The 26,451-nt window shown below is 42.5% G+C and overlaps 1 protein-coding gene across 16 annotated transcripts in view; it reads left to right on the top strand.

The window, feature by feature from the left end:
* The window catches only part of tbc1d5 (TBC1 domain family, member 5), a 538,200-nt gene that overhangs the window by 269,493 nt on the left and 242,256 nt on the right, over positions 1-26,451 (top strand). For 15 of the 16 annotated variants that reach the window (XM_069913037.1, XM_069913049.1, XM_069913042.1 and 12 more), the window contains 4 exons: positions 9-117; positions 4,097-4,186; positions 4,274-4,348; positions 16,154-16,221. In XM_069913037.1, the coding sequence (XP_069769138.1) occupies positions 9-117; positions 4,097-4,186; positions 4,274-4,348; positions 16,154-16,221 (342 nt within the window). Of the gene's footprint in view, positions 1-8; positions 118-4,096; positions 4,187-4,273; positions 4,349-12,124; positions 12,188-16,153; positions 16,222-26,451 lie in introns of those variants that run through there. The other variant, XM_069913051.1, reaches the window with a different exon arrangement.

Raw genomic sequence — 26,451 nt, 5'->3', positions numbered from 1 at the left:
ATTTTTAGCAAAGAGTGGGAAGACCTGTTTGAGCACAGTAATTACTTTGCAAGGATAAAACTGAAGGGGATTAATGGACAACTGAGAAGCAGCCGATTCCGCAGTATTTGTTGGAAGGTAAATAAATATTTCTTCCTTAATATTTTACCTGTGCGATTTTATTCATGCTTTTGCAATAACTAACCTTTAAAATGCAAAATGTCAAATCTGTTGTGTTTATTTGCAATGTATTGTGATTTTTTATGTCTGTATATTTCTTGGAGGTAAGTCTGCTTCTTGAAGCAATGCTGCGTTATCAGTGAGAGAACATTTAGTCATGGTGACTAACATGAGTGAATTGACAGAGAAAATAGGGTAGAGGATGATCTTCCCAGAATTGGGGCAATCTTGATATAGGTAATAGGATTTTCGAGGCTTGGGATTGTTTTTGGAATGGAGTATAGATGTGGGATTTAATTGAATGGTATAAAATTATAATATCCTTACACTGGATTGTTAGAATGCAATCTCAAGAGAAAAGCTTTCACCACACTATGAATGATAGACAGTAGAATTCATGGGCTGAAAGCATGATAGTAACAAACCTCAGTTGCATTTAAAAAAAAAATCACTTGCTGAAGCATCTGGAATATAGTAACTTACCATAATATAAAATGGGGCTAAGACAGTGGCAGATTAACTACCACCCCGGGACCCTAGGCTGAGCTTCAGTAAGTTTCCCCCTGACCTTGCACCCCCCCCCAGCCCCGCCTCACTCTTTGTATCATTGTACTGTGTTTAATGTACTACATGTATACACAAGAAATTTAATTGTAGCAGCAACCCTTTTCAGAAGTGCTTTTATGTCATCATGTTCTGAGTGGTATTGACAAGTAATCAAGCATGGTCTTCACTTGAAAATAGTTTGCTGTTAAAACAGAACTCCTTACCTGTTCTTGGAGATTTCCTTGCCATTTGTAAAGGAGCAATAAAGCATGGACTTACTAAACTAACGTTTCTGTTTACCATCATTGTATAGATTTCACACTACTTGTGTTCGTTCCAAAAGGCTTTGCTCCCTGTCTTTAAACAGTATGTGTGCATGTTAATACAAACTAGTGACATAATGACAATGTCACGGTAAACACAATCCCACGGCTGCAGTTCAAAGTCCTAAAACATTACTTCTAAATGTTTATATGTTTGAAGCCTAATTTAGAAAACAAAATAGAATTTGGAATATTCCAGATATGAAAAGATTATATGCAGAAGTACTGAAATATCATCCAATATTCTGACATTTACCCTCAATTAAACCATTTCTTTTGCTCTCGGGCCTCCCTCCTTTCCTAGCCCCTAGGCTTAAGCCTACTCAGTCTAATAGTTAATCTGCTTCTGGGCTAATATGGATAGATCTTTTACACAGAATGGATGCGATAGAATGATCTCCTCCTTTGTTGTAATTTTTCAAACTTCATGTGGCCAATTTTTATCTAATGTGTTGTTCAATATTATGGACTGGATTTTACCAGAACAAAATCATGGCACTTAAGATGCCATAATTTTGAACAAAGATGAGAACCAAGATAAACAGCATAGGCACAATTCTTCAAACTTCAGAGTTGTTGCAATGATTGTATTCTGCCAGACATTTAATATACTGTATTTTATTCTGTAATGTAGAAGTTTGTTTGCAAGAGAGTAAATTTGGATTACATCCATTGTATGAATAAAAACAATGGCACTGAAGTGTGGCACCATTTTGTGAGCTAGTCCCAGGAAACCTCCTCCTTATACACTACAAGCTCTCTGCTTCACTGCATTCTAATGCTTTTAAAAGTATGTTTCCTTTGCTCTGTACAAATTTATCTCTTTCTGATCTAGCTCTGCCCTTTTGTACTGTGTCTTTCTTGTACTATGCATGAGATGTCTACTGATCTGCTAACAGATCAACCTTCATCATTGTACTGAAGTTGATGAGTAAATTGAAAAGCTCCAGCTCTGCATTCATTCTGCTCACATCCACAGAGAAAACTGATCAATGGAGAGGAATAATTCTCCTTTTCACTTTCCCCAACTTCAACCCTCCTTGCCAAACTATCTCCGCCCACCCCATACCATCCCCACCAAGCTTCCACATCTCTGAACGGAGTCTCATGAACAGAGTCCCATAAACTACTTCTCTAAGCATTTACATTATTCAAAGAGCAATTGGTTGAGGTTGAAAAAGTAAGTCTCTAATAAGGTGGATGTTATAAATAGTAATCAGATTGAAAGGGGGCACATAGAATTGGATTCTGGGCCTTTAAATCAATCAAAGGAAAAAGGTTTCTGTGATGCTCATATCATGCATCTCCATCAGCAAAACAGGTCAACGACAGAGCACAAGGTCAATGACCACGCCACTGCTGCTCGACTGAACTGCTGTTCATTCTCCCCATTTAAAGTACTGTGATACGAGCCCAAAGGACCCCAAAACCCAGCAGCAATAGATATTCACCACGATAAATGGTTATTTAAACAAAAGTTTTTTAAAATTAACTTTAAACATGAAAACAGAATCAAACTAACTTATCTCTATTTATTTAACTAACCCAAATTAACCCCATTCTAACTCTAAGCGCACATGTATGATGTGTGTGTAAATTTAAGAAAAGTTATTTGGTTCACAGTTCAATCTCACTTCTTCTTCCTCCAAGTTCTCTGGTTGCAGGCAATTCTTATACTGTGCACAGAATTTAACATGTATAAAGTTCATCAGGTTTTGGTTTTCGAAAGGTAAATGTTTACTGCTTAGGAAGGTTTTCGTAGGATTTCCAGAGAGAGATTTGTTGTTCCAGGATTTCCACCACTGAAATACCACCATTAGTCACCTTAATGTCTCACTGATGAAACTTGCCCCATCAGGGTTGTCCAGATGATAATTTCTTTCTTTCAGGCTACCACAGAGTTCCTTTCTGTTCCACTTATTCCAAGAGAAACATCAGGTAGAGAGCACTGCCAACCATCTGCCACTCTGGAACTTTTTGTTTCCCACCAGCTTTTCCTGGCTTGTTTCAGCCACGACTGTTCAATCTCTTTCAGTGTCACACACACACACACACTAGCTGAGAGAGCTTGTTGAGCTTGTCTCACCTCTCTCTCTTCAACTCTCAACTGCCAGGAAGCCCATGTGACTCTCTCACTTGCAAAAACTCCCACCTTCTTCAGCAAGCCACAGGAATTCTCCTTGGTCAAGCTGTTGTCTTAGGTAAACAAAACCCAGGAGTGACCTTTCTGTGAGCACTCTGTAATAAAGTCAGAAGCCTTGTAGTTATTCAACCAGCCAGCCTTTCTCAATTCCAAAAAATGGTCTATTCATTTCATGACATCGTTTCAATTAGCACCTATTTGTGAAATGTGCATAGCATTCTCCATTATTTCTGTAAAGTTCACTGAATATGAATTCTTCAGTCTTTCAAACAAGATCTGTTTTAAAATGTATGTATGTATGTAACCTACTCTAACTTTACCAAATTCTCCCAATATTTATCCATTACAACTGTAATACATTTCATTCCATTTTGGGGAGTAGAGAAATGCAATTAATTCAAAGATGCATATAATGATTGTGGAAACATAAAGTTTTCTTATCCCAGTTGAGGCTGTTCAGCACAATGAATCTAGTGGTTAAAAAATATGTATTCAGATTTTGCCAGAATTTGAATAAAATCACTAATGAAAGTCTTGGTTTTAAAGCAGTCATGATTAAGTAATGTACTCAAGCTGGCTCATCTATGTTGTTTGTGGCATCCATTTTTGTTATTATTGATGCATGGAGTCTTTATTGGCTTATTGCTGCTTTGCTGATATCTAATAATTGCTTTCTGCTCAACTGTGTTCATAAGGGCCAATCAAACTGTGTTGGTTGGTTTATATCTGTATTTTTGTGTTGAATAAATATCATACATCATTGGTTGCAATGGGAGAGAAAGTTTATTTCAGTGTTGCATGAGGTTTATCATAACTCCTGAGTGATGTTTTTCTTCCCCAATGGACGAGGTTTGTATCCCACTGGAAAGAAGTGATGTATTTTCTGTTTATTTTGTACTAATGATTGAAATTTGTGTCCTTGCAGCTGTTCTTGGAAGCTCTGCCTGAGGATAAAACACAGTGGCTTAATAAGATAGCAGAATTAAGGTCTCACTATGAAAAGATAAAAGAAATTGTAAGTGGATTTTATAATCTTTTAAATCAACTGCACGCCTAATTCTTAGTAAAAAAAAGCTCTAATGGTGATTTTATTTAACTGCAGCATATCACAAACCCTCGGAAAGCTGCTGGACAGCAAGATCTTGTTATCAATAACCCACTTTCACAGGATGAAGGGGTAAATATATAAGATTTATTTTTGTTGTCTGATTTCATGATGAAAGTTGGTTAGCCATTATTTAGCAGAGATAGTTACCAAAATAACTAGTAATTTTTAGTTAATTTATTAATCCACCATTTCATTGTTTTGTGTGAAATTACCTGCACCATACATCGTGCATTTACTACACATCACAAAATCAAAGTCCTGCTTTGATATGTATTATTGAGTTTTAAAGGTTAGCATCATTCTAAATAATCACTGACTGAATTCCATTCCCAATGTACTATCTGAGAAGGAAAAGTATTATTCTGAAAAATGTTGTGCTTTATTGAATCTGCATAATAACTATCTATCAAATTTAAAACAAGCAATGTGATCTGTTATCAAATGCATCATCAAGACAGCCACATACCTCTGTAATATTGTCCACATCCATCAACTCACCTTCTGCTTAAATCCTAATTGATGACTTTGTTAACCCCAGACTGACTGTCCATTTGTCTTTCCTCAAACCTACATAAACTTGAACTCATCTAGGCTTTTGCTTTTGTCTGGTGACACCTTAAGAACCATTCAGCTATGCAGTCTGTTCTGGCAACCTGTATAACCTGCACACTGCATTACTGGCGGAAGTAAATAGAAGCTAAGCTATGAAATTCTCTCTCCAAACTTCTCTTCCTTACGTTAGTTTTTAAAACTTTTTGGTGTGAATAAATGCATAAACATTCATTGCAATTATTGAGAATGTTGATGACTATCTGGACAAAGTAAGGAATATGTCATTATTTTGAGCGTAGCTAGAGGATAATGCTTTGTTTTCAATTTTCCTGAACTTCAGAATAGTTTAACTAAATACCTAGATATCCAGTAGTTAGCCACTTTCAGGTGGAATAGCTGGGAGAATGCGGCTCTGGAGCCAGCTGCGGGTGTGTGCGAAGCGACATTAAGGTGGCAGTGCTGTTCTGGCACCTGAAATGTCCGCAGTGGGGAGAGGTGCCGTGGAGCAAACGCAGGCTCCTGTTGACTGTAACCATAGTCCTGCCTGCTTTCAGGTGCCTAGGACGAGTGCTCAGAAAAGGAGAATACACCTACCTGGGTCAGGGTTCTCCGCATTCAGGTGACCTCCCAACAGCCGCATTTGGGTATTTTAGGCGACTTTACGTTAGGGTATTCTGCCCACCTGAAAGCGGCTTTAGTTAACCTGTAAGAGGTACATGTCTAAAAATTAGAACCCCATATGTGCCTTTCTGTTTGTACAGAATCAGAATTTACGCCATGAACAAGAACGGAATTTTTTTTTGCGGCAGCATTACAGTTCATTCATGTAAACCACCTTTCAACAATAAATAAAAATAATACACCAAAGGTCAAAGTAAGGCAGTGTCGTTGGTTCATTGATCATTTAGGAATCTAATAGCAGCGTGGAAGAAGCTGTCCTTGTGCGAAACACAAAAGTCTGCAGATGCTGTGATTGTAGTAAAAACACACCAAAATTCTGGAGGAACTCGATCAGTCTTTTCAGCATCTGTAGGAGACAAAAATATAACGCCAATGTTTTGGGCCGGAGCCTTTCTTTATGGAATAAGCCAGAAGCAGGAAATCCAAACAATGCTGGCTGGGGGAGGAATCCATACCAACAAAAGGTGTTAATTGGATATGATGAGGGACTAGGTATGAACTTATCATGTTTGTGTAAAAGGAGACGGTATAGAGAGAACAAGATAAGGAAAAGCAATTGAGGGAAGAACGAGGGGTGGTTTAATGACTGTTATCATATGCATAGATGCTGAAAAGACTAGCTGAGTTCCTCCAGCATTTCAGTGCGATTTTACTGCAATCACAGTGTCTGCAGACTTGTGTTTCACTCATTTCAGTTGATCCACTGCGAAATCTCGTCAAGGGATGTATACGCTGATCAAGTTCTCCTCCTTCCTTTGAAGGGAGTTCTGTGAGTGTCTCTCTCATTGCTCCCCATCTGCACTCCCAGATGCTCTCAAGCTCTATGACCATGTTCTCACCCAGTCTCACTTCCACAGCTATGTGTCTTTCCTGGCTACTTGCCTCCACTGCCAATGTTGCCACATGGATCCCAGCTCTGGTTTCAGATTTGGCCCCCATCGGCATCTCAGGTACTTGCGTTGCATTGACTCCTGCTCTCTTCGCTTCTCCTGCCGTATCCTACGGACTACCCTCAACTTGACGTGCAGGTACCAGCAGACTGCTGCCTGCTTCCCCCCGCCCCCCCCCCCCCCACCTCCCCAACGTGGGTCTCCATTTTGGCCCTGGCAATTTACAGGACCAAGCTCCTGACACAGGTTTCCACCTGGGCCTCAGTGACCTACAGGATCAAGCCTTTGACATGAACTTTCACCCTGAACCTGCTGCCCAGGACCACAGGACCAGGCTTCACAGACAGGTCTCCATCTCAGCCCTGGCAACCTACAGGATTAAGCCTCCGACGTGAACTTGCACGCTGAACTTGGTGATCGACAGAACCAAGCTTCAGACGTGTGTTTCCACCTTGGTCCCTGTAACCTACAAGATCAAACCTACGTCGCGAACTCCCACCCTGACCCTGGGAGCACACGGGCCTTTCTCTCTCTCCATCTTCTCACTTTCCCAACCCTCCCTTGGACCCTTCCTACCGTCCACATTCTCTTCCCCTCCCCAATACCCTCCACCCCATTGAATCTCCCCCTGTCTGGTCTTCACCATCCCCTCTGACCTTGCCCTCTCAGAGACTGAACACTCTGTCCTCAATAGAGGCCTCACCTTCATCTCCCTTTGCCTGCCTTCACCCACACTTTAATGAGTTCCACGCACAGCATGATACTGAACTGTTCTTCCACACCATGATTCTTCACCCTCACTACTGATCCCTTCTCCCACTTTAAACCTTCTTTCTTCTCCTGGACACCTCTTTCCAGTCTTCTGCCTGCTTTGGACCTTTATGCTTCCAACTGCCACAGTGACATCAACCATATCGACTTCACCCCTCACTTATTGCAATCTTGCCCTCAGAACTCTTGGCCCTCCACTCTCTCTCCACCAATCTGAACCTCACTGCAAAACTTGCTGACAAGGGTGGTGCTGTTGTGCTCTAGTGCACTGATCTCTGTCTGACCAAAGCCAGATGCCAACTCTCAGACACCTCCTCTTACTTACCTCTCCAACAGGACCCCAACACAACTTAGCATGTCACTGGATCACGCACCACCTCTGAATTTATCACTTGCAGTCACCTCCCTGGCACGGTCTCCAACCCGATCCTGTATCACCCAATTTTATGTCCTACCCAAATTCCAGAAACCCAATTGTTCCAGCAGACCCATCGTGTCCACGTGCTCCTGCCCCACCAAATTGGTCTCTGCTTACCTTGTCTCTATTTTGTCCCCCCAGTCCAGTCCCTCCCCATCAACATTTGGAACACTTCACACACCCTCCATCAGTTCAACAACTTTCAGTACCCTGAACCTGATGGCACACATCAAAGCTTCTCTTCCAAAGGAATACAACACCTTCAATGCCCGATTTGACTACTGTAACAGCGAAGAACCACCCCTCCGTACCCCCATATCCCCTGATGATCCCATCCTGTCCATATCTAAGGTTGACGTGCGTGTTGCCTTCAGGAGGGTGAATCCGAGAAAGCATGTAGTACTGGGCCGAGTATTAGAAATCTGTGCTGATCAACTTACTAAGGTATTCGCGGATATCTTCAAGATCTCATTCCAGCTGGGCATGGTACCCACCTGTTTCAAACAGGCATCAATCCTACCGGTGCTCAAGAAGAGTGCAGTAACCTGCCTTAATGACTATCGACCAATAGCACTTAGATCAACAGTGATGAAATGTTTTGAAAGGCTAGTGTTGAAGCAGATCAGCTCCTGTCTGAGCAGTGACATGGATACATTCCAGTTCACTTTTCGTGGGAACAGGACTATGGCAGATGCCATCTCACTGGCTCTACACAACCCTGGAAAACCTGGGCAGCAAAGAAGCAAATATCAGAATGCTCTTTATCGACTATTGTTCAGCATTTAACACCATCATCCCCTAAAATCTGATCAGAAAACTTCAGGACCTGAGATTTAACACCCCATTGAGTAATTGGATCATGGATTTCCCCACCACCTCCAGACCACAATCAGTGAGGATTGGTAAGAACATCTCCCCCACAATCTCCATCAGTACCTGAGCACCACAAGGCTGTGTGCTTAGCCCTCTGCTCTACTCACTTTACACCTATGACTGTGTGGCTCGGTACATTAATAGCACCATCTACAAATTTGCTGACAATACCACGGTAGTGGGTTGTATAAAGGAAGGGGATGAGTCAGCATGCAGGGGGGGCGATTGAAAACTTGGCTAAATGGTGCACCAATGACAACCTTGCACTCAATGTTACCACAGCTAAGGAGATGATTGTTGACTTCAGGAAAGGAAAGCCAGTGGTATACAATCCAGTGATTACTAGGGAATCAGAGGTGGAGAGGGTGAGCAAATTTAAGTTCTTGGTTATCACTATCTCAGAGGATCTTTCCTGGTCACAACTAGCTAATGGCATGTTGAAGAAAGCACGTCAGCACCTCTACTTCCTCAGGAGTTTGCAGAGGTTTGGTACGACAGCAGAAAGTCTGTCAAATTTCTACAGATGTGTGGTGGAAAGTGTGTTGACCGGCTGCATCATGGCCTTGTATGGAGATACCAATGCCCCTGAACGTAAAGCCCTTCAGAAAGGAGTGGACATAGCCCATGATATCACAGGCAAAACCCTCCCCACTATTGAACATTTCTTCAGGGAGTGCTGTCTTTGAAGAGCTGCAACAATCGTTAAAGACTATCACCACCCAGCACATGCTCTGTTCTTACTGCTGCCATCAGGAAAGAGGTATAGGTGCCATAAGACTCACACCACCAAGTTCAGGAATAGCTGCTACCCCTCCACCATCAGACTCCTCAATGGCAAACTCAATCAGAGACTCATTTACTTGTGCATTTTATTGATTTTCTTTTTGTTCTCTCTGTATTGCACAGTCAGTTTGTTTACAATTCTTTGTTTGTTTACATGTTTTATGCTGTGTACAGTTTATTTTTTGCACTGCCAATTAGTGTAATTCTGCCACGCCCTCAGGAGAAAGGAATCTCAGGGTGGTACATGATGTCATGCTCTGACAATAAATCTGAAATCGATCACCTCATATTTCCCACAGATATCCAATCCCTATACACCTCTATCCCCTATACTAAAGGCCTCAAAGCCCTTCATTTCTTTCTGGCAATAGAACCAACCTGTCCCCCTCCACCACCACCCTCCTTCGGCTGGCAGAACTTGTACTCACCCTCAATAATATCTCCTTTGACTCATCCCACTTTCTTCAGGATAAAGGAGTAGCCATGGTTACCTGCATGGGCCCCACTTATGCCTGTCTTTTGGTTGGCTACGTGGAGTAATCCATATTAAAGCCTACAACATGAAAGGCCCCTCAAATCTTCCTCTGCTACATTGATGTCTACTTTGGTGCTACTTCATGTAACCATGATGAGGTTGTTGACTTCATCCACTTTGCTGTCAATTTCCACCCCAACCTCAAATTCCATCTCTAGCAACATTCTTCTTTTCCTCTATCTCTCTGACTCCATCTCAGGAGACAAACTCGACGGACATCTTCTATAAACCCACCAACTCCCACAGCGACCTCGACTACACCTCCTCCTACTTTGTCCCCTATAAGGATTCCATTCCATTCTCTCAATTCCTCCATCTCTGCTACATCTGAACCACTATGAGGACTTCCATGCTAGATCATCAGTGATGTCTTCAAACTGCATGGCTTTCATCAACTTGGCGCTCATCCACATATCCTCCATCTATCCTGGCACTTTTGCTCCCATGCACAACAAGAACAAGATTCCTACCACCTCACCAGCCTTCCCATCCAACATATCCTCCTCCGTCATTTCTGCCATCTACTACGTGATCCCAACACTAAACATATTTTCCCCTCTCTGCCTTCCTCAGGGTCCGCTCCCTCCATGAGTCCCTTGTCCACTACTCACTCCCTACCAATCATCCCCTTGGGATCTGTCCCTGTGACAGCAGGAGATGCTCCACTGCACCCCAAACAGTCCTTCCAAGTGAAGCAACATTTCACATGTGAATCTGCAGGGGTGATCTAAAGCATCTCCTCTACATCAGAGAGACTGGATGCAGACTAGGAGATAATTTTGTTGAGCACCTTGGCTTCATCTGCCACAATAGTGTGGATCTTCCAGTACCACCCATTTCAGGTCTCCATCCCGTTCCCTTGTTGACATGTCTCTCCATGGTCTCATGCACTGCCAGACTGACACCACCCACAAATTGGAGGAGCAGCACCTCATCTTCCGACTGAGTACCCTCCAACCGGATGGTATTAATATCAAGTTATCTGGCTTTTATTAACCACCCCCATTCCCCACGTCGCCTTTTCCTATCTATGTCTCTCCATTCTGTTCCATTTGCACAAACATGATAAATTCTAACTTCGTCCCTTGCCATATTCAATTAACGCTCATTGTCTGAATAGAACCATAGAATGCTACAGCACAAAAAAGCCGACTACTCGTCCCTGCTAGTCCCAATGGCCTGCTCCCATTCCATAATCCTCCAGTCCTCTTCCATCCATGTATCTATCCAATTTTTTCTTAAGATCGAGACTGAATTCACCACGTCAGATGGTAGCTCATTCCACACTCCCTTCATAGAAAACATAGGTGCAGGAGTAGGCCATTTGCCTCTTCAAGCCTACACTGCCATTCATTATGATCATGACTGATCACTGTCTGAGTGAAGAAGTTCCCCAGTCCTTCCCCTTTTCACCCTTGTATTTATCTCCCCCAATCTAAGTGGAAAAAGCCTACTCGCATCCATTCTGTCTATACCTCTCATAATCTTGTAAATCGCTATCAAATCTCCCCTCATTCTTCTATGCTCCAAGGTATAAAGTCCTAACTGGTTTAATATTTCCCTGCGACTCAACTCCTGAAGATCTGGCAACATCTTAATTCTGAGACTGAGATTTCCATCTTCTGTCTTATTCCTTGAAGCAGGGCTCAGGCCCGAAATGTCGGCAATATATCTTTGTCTCCTGTATACCGGCTGCATTCCTCTAGCATTTTGCTTTGTTTTTACTTCCACTAAGTGCTTGTCTTCAAGCTCCTGTACCCTTTTTCCCAATGGTGGCAGAGTGAAGAGGCGTGACTTGGGTGGTGGGGATCCTTGAGAATAGAGGCTGCTTCCTTAAAACATTGCCATTGTAAATGTCCTCAATAATGTGGTCTGGTGTCTAAGGTGCCGCAGGTTGAGTTAACAGCCGTCTGGAGTTATTCGTTGTCCTGAGCATTAGCACCTCCATACTGGGCAGTGATGCACCCAGCCAGAATGCTCTCCGCGGTACACCTGTAGAAGTCTCTGAGAGAGAAGCCATGGATTTAAGAGAGTGAATAATGTACTGTAAGCAAATATAGGTGTTGCATGCTGTGGTGAAGATGTGAATCATGAGAGACTGTGATGTTGTAGCTCTGACCTTAGAGGACAACGGCTTTGGGAAAACCACATGCACAAAAATAATGGAAAGACACCCATAATTTTTGTTTTGTTTTAAGAGGTTTTCACCAGTTCTGTCGTGATAGCCCTGATTAAGGCAAAGCATGTTCACAGAAATAAATGACACCTGCTTCCTGGGCAATTGTATTTCCGTGTTTTACTGCATCTGAAATTCAAATTTATTATCACATACCAAAATGGGGAGAGACAGCTTGTTTAGATATTTTGTGGAGCAATACGACATGTGTACAAGGAGAGGTCTGTTGGTAAGAGCAAATCAAAGTAATTTTCACGGAGTTAATGATCTTAAGAGTATTAGAATGGAGGGACAGGAGAGTAGAATGGTCGTAGAGTGTGAAAGGAGATGATCTGCTGTGATCAGGTTGCAAAATCTCACTACGTATCAGTGTCTATTTTGGGAACTCCTTTTGAACAATATTTGTAACATTTGTATAATGTATCATTTTTATTATTGGGGATTATTTGTTTAACTCATATTAAAGATACTTTCTACAGTTGTAGGGTTTCATTTACATTTGTAGCTGCGGTAGAAACGAAGGGAATAATTTGGAACGTCGGACTAATCGTTGTGCTGCATCTCCCAATAGTGCATGTGAAAATTTTGGGCCTAGGTCAATGAGTCCTCTAGATTTTACCATCTATTTGAATTGAGCCTCTTCACCTAAATGCCTGATATGTACTTCAGAAAGTAAAGCTCTCTGCTCCAAATGTCAGTTAACAAAAAATGTCCCTTTGTATGACAGCTATTGCACACACAAGATGCCAGCTGCAGCTCTCTTCGTTTCTAGGACGCAGGCTCCCTTTTTCATTTACCCTCAACTGTCTATTATTCTGCATTTTATTTTTAGTAACATTTTTCTGAAAATTAAAAAAAAAAATTGAATGATATGTAACAGCTAATGTAAAATTATCAATATCTGCACAGGATTTTTACTTGAAATTGAACTACTTTAATTTGCATTAATGTGGATTTGTCTATTTTATTTTAAAAGAAAATTAGAACTCATTCCTGTTTGCACATCACAAGCAACGTTTTATCACATTTTATACATCTGCACTTTGTAATATTGTCTTGAATTCCTTTAGGAAATAATGGGTTTCGATTGAAGATGTTAAAATGCTATATGACCCTCAATACTATGAACGTAAAAAAAAAGAGCTTTTGGAAAGAACTATATCAAGTAAATATATCAGGGGTGGCCAAACATGCTTAATATAAGAACCACATACAATAAACTTACAGATGTTTAAGAGCTGCAGGACATGAAAAAATATTACAAACATGTTTTACTCTGACATGCATATTTTGTCACAAAAATATATATAAATATTAAGAAATATATAATAATATTTATTCATGTATGTAGTTTATAAAATGCTAGTTTGCATTTATATCAATAATCAACATGTCTTCTTCTTTGGCTTGGCTTCGCGGACGAAGATTTATGGAGGGGGTAAAAAGTCCACGTCAGCTGCAGGCTCGTTTGTGGCTGACCAGTCCGATGCGGGACAGGCAGACACGATTGCAGCGGTTGCAAGGGAAAATTGGTTGGTTGGGGTTGGGTGTTGGGTTTTTCCTCCTTTGCCTTTTGTCAGTGAGGTGGGCTCTGCGGTCTTCTTCAAAGGAGGTTGCTGCCCGCCAAACTGTGAGGCGCCAAGATGCACGGTTTGAGGCGTTATCAGCCCACTGGCGGTGGTCAATGTGGCAGGCACCAAGAGATTTCTTTAGGCAGTCCTTGTACCTTTTCTTTGGTGCACCTCTGTCACGGTGGCCAGTGGAGAGCTCGCCATATAACACGATCTTGGGAAGGCGATGGTCCTCCATTCTGGAGACGTGACCCATCCAGCTCAGCTGGATCTTCAGCAGCGTGGACTCGATGCTGTCGACCTCTGCCATCTCGAGTACTTCGACGTTAGGGGTGTAAGCGCTCCAATGGATGTTGAGGATGGAGCGGAGACAATGCTGGTGGAAGCGTTCTAGGAGCCGTAGGTGGTGCCGGTAGAGGACCCATGATTCGGAGCCGAACAGGAGTGTGGGTATGACAACGGCTCTGTATACGCTTATCTTTGTGAGGTTTTTCAGTTGGTTGTTTTTCCAGACTCTTTTGTGTAGTCTTCCAAAGGCGCTATTTGCCTTGGCGAGTCTGTTGTCTATCTCATTGTCGATCCTTGCATCTGATGAAATGGTGCAGCCGAGATAGGTAAACTGGTTGACCGTTTTGAGTTTTGTATGCCCGATGGAGATGTGGGGGGGCTGGTAGTCATGGTGGGAAGCTGGCTGATGGAGGACCTCAGTTTTCTTCAGGCTGACTTCCTGGCCAAACATTTTGGCAGTTTCCGCAAAGCAGGACGTCAAGCGCTGAAGAGCTGGCTCTGAATGGGCAACTAAAGCGGCATCATCTGCAAAGAGTAGTTCACGGACAAGTTTCTCTTGTGTCTTGGTGTGAGCTTGCAGGCGCCTCAGATTGAAGAGACTGCCATCCGTGCGGTACCGGATGTAAACAGCGTCTTCATTGTTGGGGTCTTTCATGGCTTGGTTCAGCATCATGCTGAAGAAGATTGAAAAGAGGGTTGGTGCAAGAACACAGCCTTGCTTCACGCCATTGTTAATGGAGAAGGGTTCAGAGAGCTCATTGCTGTATCTGACCCGACCTTGTTGGTTTTCGTGCAGTCGGATAATCATGTTGAGGAACTTTGGGGGACATCCGATGCGCTTTAGTATTTGCCAAAGCCCTTTCCTGCTCACGGTGTCGAAGGCTTTGGTGAGGTCAACAAAGGTGATGTAGAGTCCTTTGTTTTGTTCTCTGCACTTTTCTTGGAGCTGTCTGAGGGCAAAGACCATGTCAGTGGTTCCTCTGTTTGCGCGAAAGCCGCACTGTGATTCTGGGAGAATATTCTCGGCGACACTAGGTATTATTCTATTTAGTAGAATCCTAGCGAAGATTTTGCCTGCAATGGAGAGCAACGTGATTCCCCTGTAGTTTGAGCAGTCTGATTTCTCGCCTTTGTTTTTGTACAGGGTGATGATGGTGGCATCACGAAAATCCTGAGGCAGTTTACCTTGGTGTCAACAAAGCTTGAAAACTCATGCAGTTTGGGAACTGTTGGGAATTGTTGGGAATAATCAACATGTACATGTTGACTGTTACTCGTGTAGTAGTCAAATTTTGTCGACCAATTTTTAGGGTAAAATTTAGGGGGTCGATCATTACCCTCATGCAACCTTTGACCTTGGTAAATACCTGAGTCATTTGAGGCATCAGGAGCTCCGATGGCAGCTGGCCGGCTGGAACTGGGTTCGAGATGTTGGGAGACCTTGGCCACCTGGGGCCCAGACAAGAGTCTGCGCTTGGTATGTTGGGTGTTCCAGTGGGTGAGTGGCTCGGAGAGGAGGGTGGCTGGGGCATCAGAAGCTCGGATGGGAGGGCAGCCAGGGTGAGGGTCTACAGTTGGAAACTCAGATGGGCGGGCAGTGGGGGCGTCAGGAGCTCAGATGGACGGGCTGCCGGGGTGTCAGGAGCTAGATGGACAGGTGGCCAGGGTGTCGGGGGTTTTGGTGGATGGGTGGTCGGGATGTTGGCATCTCCAGTAGGTGGGTGGCTGTGGCAAGGATCCGTGGTCAGGAACGTGGGTGGGCTGGCAGCCCAGTCTCTGGGAGCTAGGATGGGAAGGGAGCTGGGCTAGAGCTCCATGGTTGGGGCCTCAGAAGCTCAGAGAGATGGGAGGCTGGGGCAAGGTTCCACAGTCAGAATATCGGGAGCTCAGATGGGCTGGATTTTGGAGCATGGGTTCACAGTTAGGGCATCGGGAAGGAGGCCAGGACAAGGGCCCAAATGGATGGGAGGCTCAGGCGAGGGTCTGCAGTCGGGGCGTTGGGAGCTCAGATGGGCGGGTGGCAGGGACCTAGGTGAAAGTCCACACCCTAGGTGTCAGTAGCTCCAGAATGCGCACAGTCTGAAACTCACTTACACCCCACTAATTCCACTGTCTGCAGCATAGCCACACGTGCCACAATTATGCGATTGCAGGCCACACCCAATAACACTGTACAACCAGCACACTTCTGCAAGCCGCACATACACAAGTCAAAGTTGCGCATGTGGCTCACGAGCCGTGGTTTGGCTACCCCTGAAATATATTATCTAGTAAACCATGTGTTGCTGGTTTTAACTGTGAAGATTTATTGTTTGTTATTTTCTTTTTTATATTAGAGTCCTTGGAACAAATTTTTTCAGGATAAAGAACTTCGAGCAATGATTCAACAAGACGTGACAAGAACGTATGTACACAATAGAAATAGAAATAGTATTTAGTAAATGCTAGTTTCAATAAATCAGTAACAATAACATTTATTTTTGAGGTTACAAATCAGTATAATTGACCACTGCTTATTCTCATAAACACCAAGAATTTTCCTAATTAGAGTTTATTCAACTTTTCTGTGCATATTTTACAGATGTTAAATCATGTTACTTCCTCAAATATGTGAGTAATTTATTATTGTGATGTAACCTATACTGTAATGGGTGTAGAGATTCAAAATTCAATTTATTGTCATGTAATAAAAGCAGTGCAATATTACATGAAATTCACTTTAGTCAGCCATAAGATGGACAGGTTCGCCATTGGCAGAAGTGCCTCTTACAGTCAGAAAAAGAAACAAAAGAGAGTCATCGAGTGTCCGTGGATTCACCTCCAGCGCTTCCACAGTCCCCACAGCCACACAGTGTGTGGTCCAAAGCATCAGCAACCCGAGCTCCAGATCCAAACCTCCAACTGCAACCCTTCAGTGCCCTCAGCACCCTCTCACCTCCCAGTTCCGATATATGGTGCCCCTTCAGTAATCTTTATTTATTTTTTAATCTCATGTTATACCTTTTGTTCTTTGTTCTAACTATATCCTACATATTCTTTCCAAATAAAAGAGAAGTATCTTCCAGGGTGCAGCTGTTCTAAATTTGATGAATATGCTAGTAAAAATCCTTCAATTGATTTCAACACTTTATAAGTTATTTTGTTGATAATAGCTGTATCGAATTAAATAACAGAGCATGTATGAAATCTTTATTGCCAGACTCAAATCCTGGCAAGTTTATGATTGTTAAAACTGCCCAACCAATACCCTCCAACATCTAATTCGTCCTTCTCTGCAAGAATTTTGAATGTTTCTTACGAAAAGATTGACAATTTCCACTTCAAAACCAATCTCTTGTCTAATTATAGCCTTAAAATGGATATGTTATATATTACAAGATTTTTTTTTCTAACTGTAAATATGAACCAGGTCCTAATTCATTGAATAAAAAAGACAACTTAGCAGTAGTCATTGGCGATTGTAACAGGCAGACATGGATGGGGAAACAGCAGCTTTCATCACCTCCAACCAGAGGTAATGAGAAGAACAGTAGGAAAGATGTTATCTGCCAACATGTGCCATAGTTCAACAATGACCACACCCATCGTGCTGGCTAGAGTACATCCCTGACCCATGTATCAACACTGAGCAACACTCCATTTATCCCAGCCTGATCAAAACCAGTCTTCACAAGTACTGTACATCAAGGCAGTGAGTGATACATTGCTGTATTCACACCAGGTTCCTGGCATAGCATTTCTGATAGTAATGCATCTCACGATGCAATAATGATTTCTTTTAGCACTGGTTGCATTCGCACTTTCCTTCCTGGGAATTTATCCTGGTGTGTTGAGCAAATGGTGAATAATGATAACTATGTCTGCAGCAGTTATAGGTGGAAGCTCAATAATTATTTGAAATTGCCAGAAGGAAAAAAAACTAAAAATGTGAAATACAAAAGCTGAAATTGCTTTCTTTTTTATTTTTAAACTCAACATTCATAATTTGCCTTGTCAGAAGAGTTGTGTGTTGATGCTTCAACTTAGATTGTGTATCACTGGAAAAGCTCAGAAATCAAAGATCAAGATCTGACCATTGGTTCTTCTTCCTGGTTCTGATGAAAGATCTTTGATCTGAGCTGTTACCCTGTTTCTCTTTCTACAGACGCTGCCTTGGCATTCTGAGGGTTCCCAGCTCTTTCTATTTTTGTTTCAGATTCCCAACATCTTCAGTTCTTTAAAAAATTCTGAGAGCACAGATGTTCTGCCCTAATTTTTGCTGTCTGGATTCAAGGGGATCGGCTCTGGGGAGAGGTTGGATAAACAATGTTTTCCCTCCCTCTGGAGCATTAGAAGCTGAAGAGAGACTTGAAAAAAGTTTATAACTTGATAGTCAATCAGCATCTTTCTCCTAGTGTAAAAATTAGAGGACACATGTTTTAAGTGGGGGCGGGAGGGGGGAGTTTAAAGGAGATGTGAAGGGAAAGATTTTTTTAGATGCTTGGAATGCAGGGCCAGGGGTAGTGGTGAAAGCATTTAATATAGTAGTAGTTATGATACTTTTAGATGGACACATGAACATGCGATTATCCGGTGCAAGCAGGAGAGTTTTTGGTTTAATTTGGTACAGACATCATAAATTGATGTAAATTATTTTAAAATAATTTACTGGAGAAGTTTTTGATATAATATATGAAGTGAATAGAGGTTATCAGTTGGGGATATGGTATTCTTACCATATATTCTTGGGTCAATTTTGTTGGACCAATTTTCTGGGTCAAATTTGGGGGGGTGGGGGGGTCGACTTTTACATTATTCATATTTTTGACTGCCATAAGCACCTGCGTCATTCAAGCCGATGGGGACTCGGCTGGCCAGAGCCGGGTAGTAAGTTCTTGTTCAGGACATTAAGAACTCGATGGGTGGGAAGCCAGGACTTAGGAGAGAGTATGTGGCTGGAGCATCGGGATTTCTGGTGGATGAGCATCCTGGGCAGAGGAGCGAGTCTGTGACTTGAGTGCCCAGGTTGGGGTCCACAGTTGGGGCATCAGGAGTTCAGATGGCGAGCAGTCAGGGAGTTGGGAGTTCGGATGAGCGGACAGCCAAGGTGAGGGTTCGCGGTCAAGGCTTTGGGAGTTCAGATGGATAAGTGGTTGGCACCAAAAGTTGGGGGTTGACTTTTACACAGGTCAGATGGTGAACACAATTTTTGGGCCAGGAAAGGGGGTGGGGGGGGGGGGGCGTTGACTATTACACAGGATTGACTATTACACGAGTATACATGGTAGGTTTCTGGAAGATGATCAATAAGGTACCTCACATACATTACATAAGGTAAGGATGCACAAGTTGGGAATAATGTATTAGCATAGATAGAGAATTGGTTAGTATAAGGCAGAGAGTTTGAATAAATGGGTGTTTCTCTAGTTGGCAATGAGGAGTGCTGCAGGAGTCAGTGTTGGGCCACAACTGTTGTCAAATTCAAGATTCCTTTATCGTTTTGTAATATTAGAGGACATATATTACGTGAAATTGCCTTCTGCCTGCTGTAAGCTGACAAAGGTCCGTCATTAGTGTTGCCCGGTGCACCTTACAGTAAGAGAGGAAGAGAAGTAATAGAGAATTCCTTCAGTCACTAAGTGTCCCTGGATTTGCCTCCAGTGCTCCCACAGCTTCTGCAGCTGCATCAATGTCTATTCGATCCATTGGCAATCCAAATTCCAGATCCAAACCTCTGACATGATCAAGAATCCTTCAGCGTCCAAGGCCCTTTGGAGCCTTTTTTGCCTTCAGCATCATCTTGAGTCACGGCTCCAATATGTGGTTCCCATGAGCCAGTTTTTAGCAGCCTGTAGCACATGCAAATCCTCTGACTGCAAGTCACCCATAGCATGTGTGGGTCCCTGAACCTGGCAGCTGGTTCACTGCCATAATAAACTTCCCTGCAGGATCATCTCTTCTGTTATTCTTCTCAACATCTTCCGGTCTGCTGTCCTGCACTAGTTCACTGCTACCCAGGAGTCTGCAGCCCCTTTAAACCATGCTAAGCACAGACCTCCATGGTTGCAGAATTTTACTTATAAACTCTGTTGGCTTCTTTAACAGGCTGTTTAAAGCCTGAATAGAACTTCTGGCATTAGGACCAGAGGGTTGAACCCTTTGAAACAGCGTTGCATCTCCGTTCTCCCGGGTCTGCACCAGAATATACAAAAATGATTTGGAGAATGGGTCCAAGTGCAGTCTATCTCAATTTGTTTATGACATTAAATTGAGTAGAAAAGTGAATTGTGTGGAGAATGCAAAGAGTCTGCTGAAAAAAGATAGAAAGATTAAGTGAATGGGCAAGGATTGGCAATTGGAATGCAACATTGATAAATGTGAGGTCATCCACTTCGGAAGAAAAAAAATAACAAATTGGTCTGTGGTGAAAAATTGCAGGATGCTTTTGAACATTTATAAGTCTGCACGTGCATGAATCACAGTAAGTTAGTTTGCAGGTGCAGAAGGTAATCAAGAAGGCAAATGGAGTGTTTCCCTTGATAGTTAGAGGGATTGAATTACAGGGTTCTCCTGCAACTCTACAGGGCACTGGTGGGGCAGCACCTGGAATATTGTGTGCATTTCTGGTCTCTGCTTGAGAAAGGATATGTTAGCTTTTGAGGCAGTGCAGAGGAGGCTCACCAGGTAGATTCAGGATATGAAGGATTTAAACAAGGAGAGGTTGAGTCACCTGGGACTATACTCATTAAAGTTCAGAAAGATGAAGGGGGTTCTTAGAGAAACATAAAATCATGAAAGGAATATATTGGACAGAAGCAGGGAGGTTAATTCCACTAATAGGTGAGAGTAGAACTAGGGGATGTAGCCTCAAGATTCAGGGAGTAGATTTATGACAGATGAGGAGGGACTGCTTCTCTCAGAGCGGATGGAATCCATGGAATTCTCTGTCCAATGAAGGAGCAGAAGCTGCCTCATTAAATATACTTAAAGCAGATAGATTTTTGCACAATAGAGGAATTAAGAATTGAGGAATGGATGGGTAAGTGGAACTGAGTTCACGGCCAGATCAGCTACCATCGCACTGGTCTTGTAAACCAGGGGTCGCAAGTTCATTTGTCGCAGGGGCCTCATTAAGGAGTTTTGGCCGAAGTGGCAACTCTCTCTTCTTTTAAGTAGACAGAATTAAAGAATTTCATGTATGTTACATTCTAAATGTAACATTATGCTACAATAATGGAATCTTTAACCTTTAATCTTGTATGGCAATTTCTCATTTCTAAAAGGATGGTAATATAATTCCATCAGGATTGTGTGTGACTTGATGGGAAACCTGCAGATGGTTGTGATCTTGTCTTCCATGAAGTTGACAATTGCAGATTTATGATGAACTTTTGGTGCAGGTTAGTTGTGTAATTGTGGAGCATTTTGTCGACGGAACACACTGCAGCCACTATTTGCTAGTGGTGGAAACAATGACTGTTTAGGATGATGAGTAGCGTATCAGTTAAATGGACTGGTTGGCTCTGGGATTTGTCACGATGTGTTGTTGAGTGGCACTCATTAGGGCAAGTGCACAGATTTCCTTTGCAATCTTGGCTCGAACCTGTGGATGATGAGAAAAAGAGATACATGAGAAATTGCAAATGCGGGGATCAGGAGCAAAAGAAAATCTGCTGGAGGTACTCAGGAACTAACATAAACCTTAACAGCAAACGAATTCCTGCCTCAAGAAGGACCTGGACCCACTTCACTTCACCTCTGTTTCAACTGGTCAATAGCCCTCCACTATTTTGGACACAATCTCTACATGATGTATTTAAATAATCAAACTCTGAGTTCTGGGACTCTGTTTGTCCCTTTGTAGCTGGATCATTGGCAGATCCCAACCAATGCTGATTAGCAACAAGACCCTCCTCCTTAATGACCATCAACACAGTCGCACCTCATGGCTCTGCTCTCTTCCATGTGCACTCGTGACTGCAAAGCCACGTTCATCTCCAAAGTATCTGTACATTCGCTGATATCACTACCAGTATTGGCCATATAACAGGAAATAATGTCAGAATACAGGATGAAGATTATAAATATGGATTCCTGGTGCCAGAACAACAAACTTGATCTCGATGACACAAGACTAAGGTGCTTATTGTAGACTTTAGGAAAGGGAGACCATGGGACGATATACCTCTCTTCATTGACGTGAGGGTGGTGGAGAAGGTTAGAACCTTGAGGTTCCTGGCTTCCATGTATTGGAGGACCTCTGCTGTGGCCAGCATGAATAAGGCACACACCCTACTTTCTAAAATGTCTGGGGGGGGTGGGAGGTAGATTTGATATGTTGTTGAATGTTCTATCAAATGTGCAGGTCCAGTGTGGAAAGTGTACTGACAACATGATTTGAAAAAAATGCTGATGAGCACAAAGTTTGCAGAAAATGGCCAACAGAGCCAAGTCCATTACGGGATCTGAACTTTGTCCATTGAAGACATCTATGTGAAGGCAACCTAAATTACAAGGGGCCCCCATTACCTGATCCATAATCTTCTCTCATTGCTACATTCAGGAAGAGAGTGAAGAACATTGAGGTCCAGCACATCGAGATATCAGAACATTTTCCAACACCTTTCAGGCTCTTGAACCTCCCTGTTCTACCCTAATACTACCACAGATGACTCCGGGGCCAGAAAAAGATGTATTATTGACTATCACCTCCAGACACAATTAGTGAGGATTGATAAGAATATCTCCACAATCTCCATCAGTACTGGACCATTACAGGGCTGCATTCTTAACCCCCTGCTCTATTCATTCACCTATGACTTTTTGGCTCAGTTTGAAACTACATCCTTTACAAATTCAGTGATGATGGGTTGAATAAAAAGGGGTGATTAGTCATCATACAGGAGGGACATTGAAATATGGCTGAATGGTGCATTAACAATAACCTTGCACTTAGTACCACCAAAACCAAGGAAATGATTGTTGACTTCAGGAAGAGAAAACCAGAGGTGTACGATCCAGTGATCATTGAGGGATCATAGAACCTTAGAACATTACAGCACAGAAACAAGTCCTTCAGCCCTTCGAGTCCATTGTGAACTATTTTTCTACCTAGTACTACTGACCTGCACCAAGTCCATAGCCCTCCATACCCCTCCCATTCATAGCTGTCCAAATTCTTCTCTAATGTTAAAATTGAGCTTGCATTCACCTTTTCAGCTGGAATCTTGCTCCACACTCTCACCACTCGCTGTGTGAAGTTCTCCCTCATGTTTCCCCCTAAACTTTTGCCCTTTCACGTTTAACCCATGTCCTCTGGTGTTTATCTCCCCTACCCAGTGCAAAAAGGATTTACTCTACCAATACCTCTAATAATTTTAAATACTTCTATCAAATCTCTCCTCATTCTTCTACGCTCCTGGGAATCAAGTCCCAAACTGTTTAACTTTCCCTATAACTCAATTCCTGAAGTCCAGGCAACATCCTTGTAAATCTTCTCTGCACTCTTTTAATTTTATTGGTATCTTTCCTGTAGTTAGGTGACAAAAACTGCACACAATATTCCAAATATGGCCTCACCAATGTCTTATACATCATAGCATCACAAATCCTATACTCAATACTTTGAATTTTGAAAGCTAATATGCCAAAAGCTCTTTTTACAACCCTGTGATGTAGGGTTCAAGGAATCATATATCTGTATTCCCAGATCCTTTTGCTTTACCGCACTCCTCTGGGCCCTACCATTTACTATGTATGTCCTTTCTTGGTTTGTCCTTCCAAAACACAACACCTCACATTTCCATCTGCCATTTTTCAGCCCATTTTTTCAGTTGGTCCAGATCCCTCTGCAAGCTTTGAAAGCCTTCCTCGCTGTCCACAACACCTCCAATCTTTGTATCATCCGCAAACTTCCTGATTCAATTTACCACAAAATCATGATGATATTGAGGCCAAACAACAATGGTCACATGACTGATCCCCAAGGCACACCACTAGTCACAGGCCTCCAGTCTGAGGAACAATCATCCGCCACTACTCTCTGGCTTTGCCCCTATAGCCAATGTCGAGTCCAATTTACTACCTCAGCATGAATACTGAGTGTCCGAACCTTCCTGACTAATTTCACATGTCGAACCTTGTCAAAGGCCTTACAAAAGTCATGTAGATAAGATGACCAGCCTTTCCTTCATCGGGTTTCCTGGTAACCTCCTCCAAAAACTATTATTAGATTGCTTAAGGACGACCTACCATGCATAAAGCCATGTTGACTACCCCTAATCAGTCTCTGGTTATCCAAATACTTGTATATCCAATTTCTTACAACACCTTCCAATAATTTACCTACTACTGAAGTCAGGTTCACTGGCCTATAATTTCCAGTGTTACCTTTGGAGCCTTTATGAAACAATGGAATAACATGATTCACCCTCCAATCCTCCAGCACCTCACCTGTGGCTACAGTATCCAAAATACTTGTTATTAAGAGGAACAGACTCAGGGGGGCCCAGCACTGCCTGCCTCTTCCCTTTCCCTCTCCTGACTGTCATCCTGTCTCCTGTCTCCTAGGTGTGATAGCATTTCTGTAACTCCTGTCTATCAACCCCTCAGCCTCCCAAATGATCCAGAATTCATCCAACTCCAGCTCCAATTCCTTTACTTGGTATGTTAAGAGCTGTTGCTTGATGCACTTCTTGCAGATGATGTCATCAGGGATCCTGCTGGCTTTCCTGACTACTCACATTCTGGAAGAGAAGCCTTTTCCCCTGCTTTGGCTGCTATTCTGACTGTCTTTGCCCAAAGGAAAAGATGTATAAGGCAAATAAAGCCTGCCCTTACCTGTGCCTACTTTGCTGAATCCTTTGTTTCCTTGAATAGGCTAGCCGTTACTTCAACTCTTGCACCACCATCTCAGCCCCTACTTGCCAAACCCTCATCGCATTGACTCAGACCATTCCAATGATGAGTACTCCCTCAATCAAAGATGGAGAGACTGAGAACATTTAAGTTTTTGGGAGTCACTCTCTCAGAGGATTTTTCCTGGGCAAAACACTCCAATGGTGTCGTGAAGAAAGCATGTTAGCGCCTCTACTTTCTCAGGAGTTTGACGAGATCTGTTACGACCGAGGAAATCCTGGAAAATTTCTGCAGATGTGTGGTGGAAATTGTGCTGATCGGCTACATCACCAATACCCTTGAGCATAAAGCCCTGCAGAAGATAGTGGACACAGCCCAGGACAGCACAGGCAAAACCCTCCCCACTAATGAGAACATCTATGTGGAATGCTGCTCCCATCAGGAAAGAGTTAGAGCTGCCATTAGACTTGCACCACCAGGTTACCAGGTTCAGGAACAGGTGCTACCCCTCCAAAATCAGACTCCTCAACAATAAACTCAATCAGGGTCTCATTTAAGGATGCTTACTTATTGATTTATTTTCTCTGTATTGCACAGTCAGTTTGTTTACTTTTTTATTTGTTTACATGTGTATGTTTTTGCATTACTAAAAAGTAGAAATTCTGCCTTCCCCACAGGAGAAAGGTTCTCGGGGTTAAATGATGTATTACTCAGACAATAATCTGAATTTTGAAAAATCAGTTTTTTATTTCTTGCATTAATCTGAATTTGTGACTATTTATTTATCTTATCTTTTTAAATTTATTATCTCTTTCTGTTGTGTCATGTTGCGTTAATTTAATTTCTGCTATTTTGGTTGGTATATCTTTCATACTGTGTGGCTGTAGAAAGTAACAATTTTGATGCATTTTACATTGTACTTATATACATATATGACAATAAATTATTATCATCAACATAAAAAGAATGGTCGGCATTTGGGTTGGAACCTTATATCAAGACTGAAGAACATATATTTTCTTAATGTCAGCAAGACCAAGGAGCTTATTATGGGCTTCTGTAAGTGGTGGAGAACTTAATCCCCAGGCCACATCAATAGGGTGGAGGTGGAAATTATAGACAGCTACAAGTTCCTAGGAGTTAAATATTTCCAGTGTGTTGCCCTGATCCACTCGTGTTCTGGCAATAGTCACGAAAGTGCACTAGTGCCTATGTTGCGTCAGAAGCCTGTGAAAATGTGGCCTGTCACCAGGGCCCTTCACATCTATAGGTGCCCCATTGAACGTATGCTATCAGAATGCATCACTGTCTGGTACAGTAACTGCTCCACCCAAGATTGCAAAAAAACTGCAGAGGGTTGTGAAGGTGGCTCAGGCTATCACACAAACCCCACTCCCTTTCAACTTAACTTATCTACAAAGTAGTCAACATGTGGAAAGACCCATCTCATCCCAGCATGACTCTCTTCTCCCTCTCCCATCATGAAAAAGATTCACAAGTATGAGATCACACTTCACTGGATTTAAAGACAGTTTTTTCCCACCATTATCAGACTCTTTAATGAACCCCAGAGATGTAAAATTATGTTACCTTTACTCAATACCAACTGATCTCTCTTGGTACCTCTGTTCTTTGGTACTGTCTTTCTTGTACTATATATGAGTTCTCTGTTGGTGTGCTCTCAAAGCAACCTCTTCACTGGATCTTGATACATATGACCATCAACTTGCACTTGAGTAAGCACTGGTTGTCTCATGGTCAATCTTGGTTAGGGAGTGTGGAGTGGCTACACTAATCA

This window comes from Narcine bancroftii, chromosome 1 (genome assembly GCF_036971445.1).
Source record: "Narcine bancroftii isolate sNarBan1 chromosome 1, sNarBan1.hap1, whole genome shotgun sequence".
NCBI classification, from domain to species: domain Eukaryota; kingdom Metazoa; phylum Chordata; class Chondrichthyes; order Torpediniformes; family Narcinidae; genus Narcine; species Narcine bancroftii.
The sequence above is the reverse complement of the archived record's forward strand: the minus strand, read 5'-3'. Positions and strand labels throughout refer to the sequence as shown.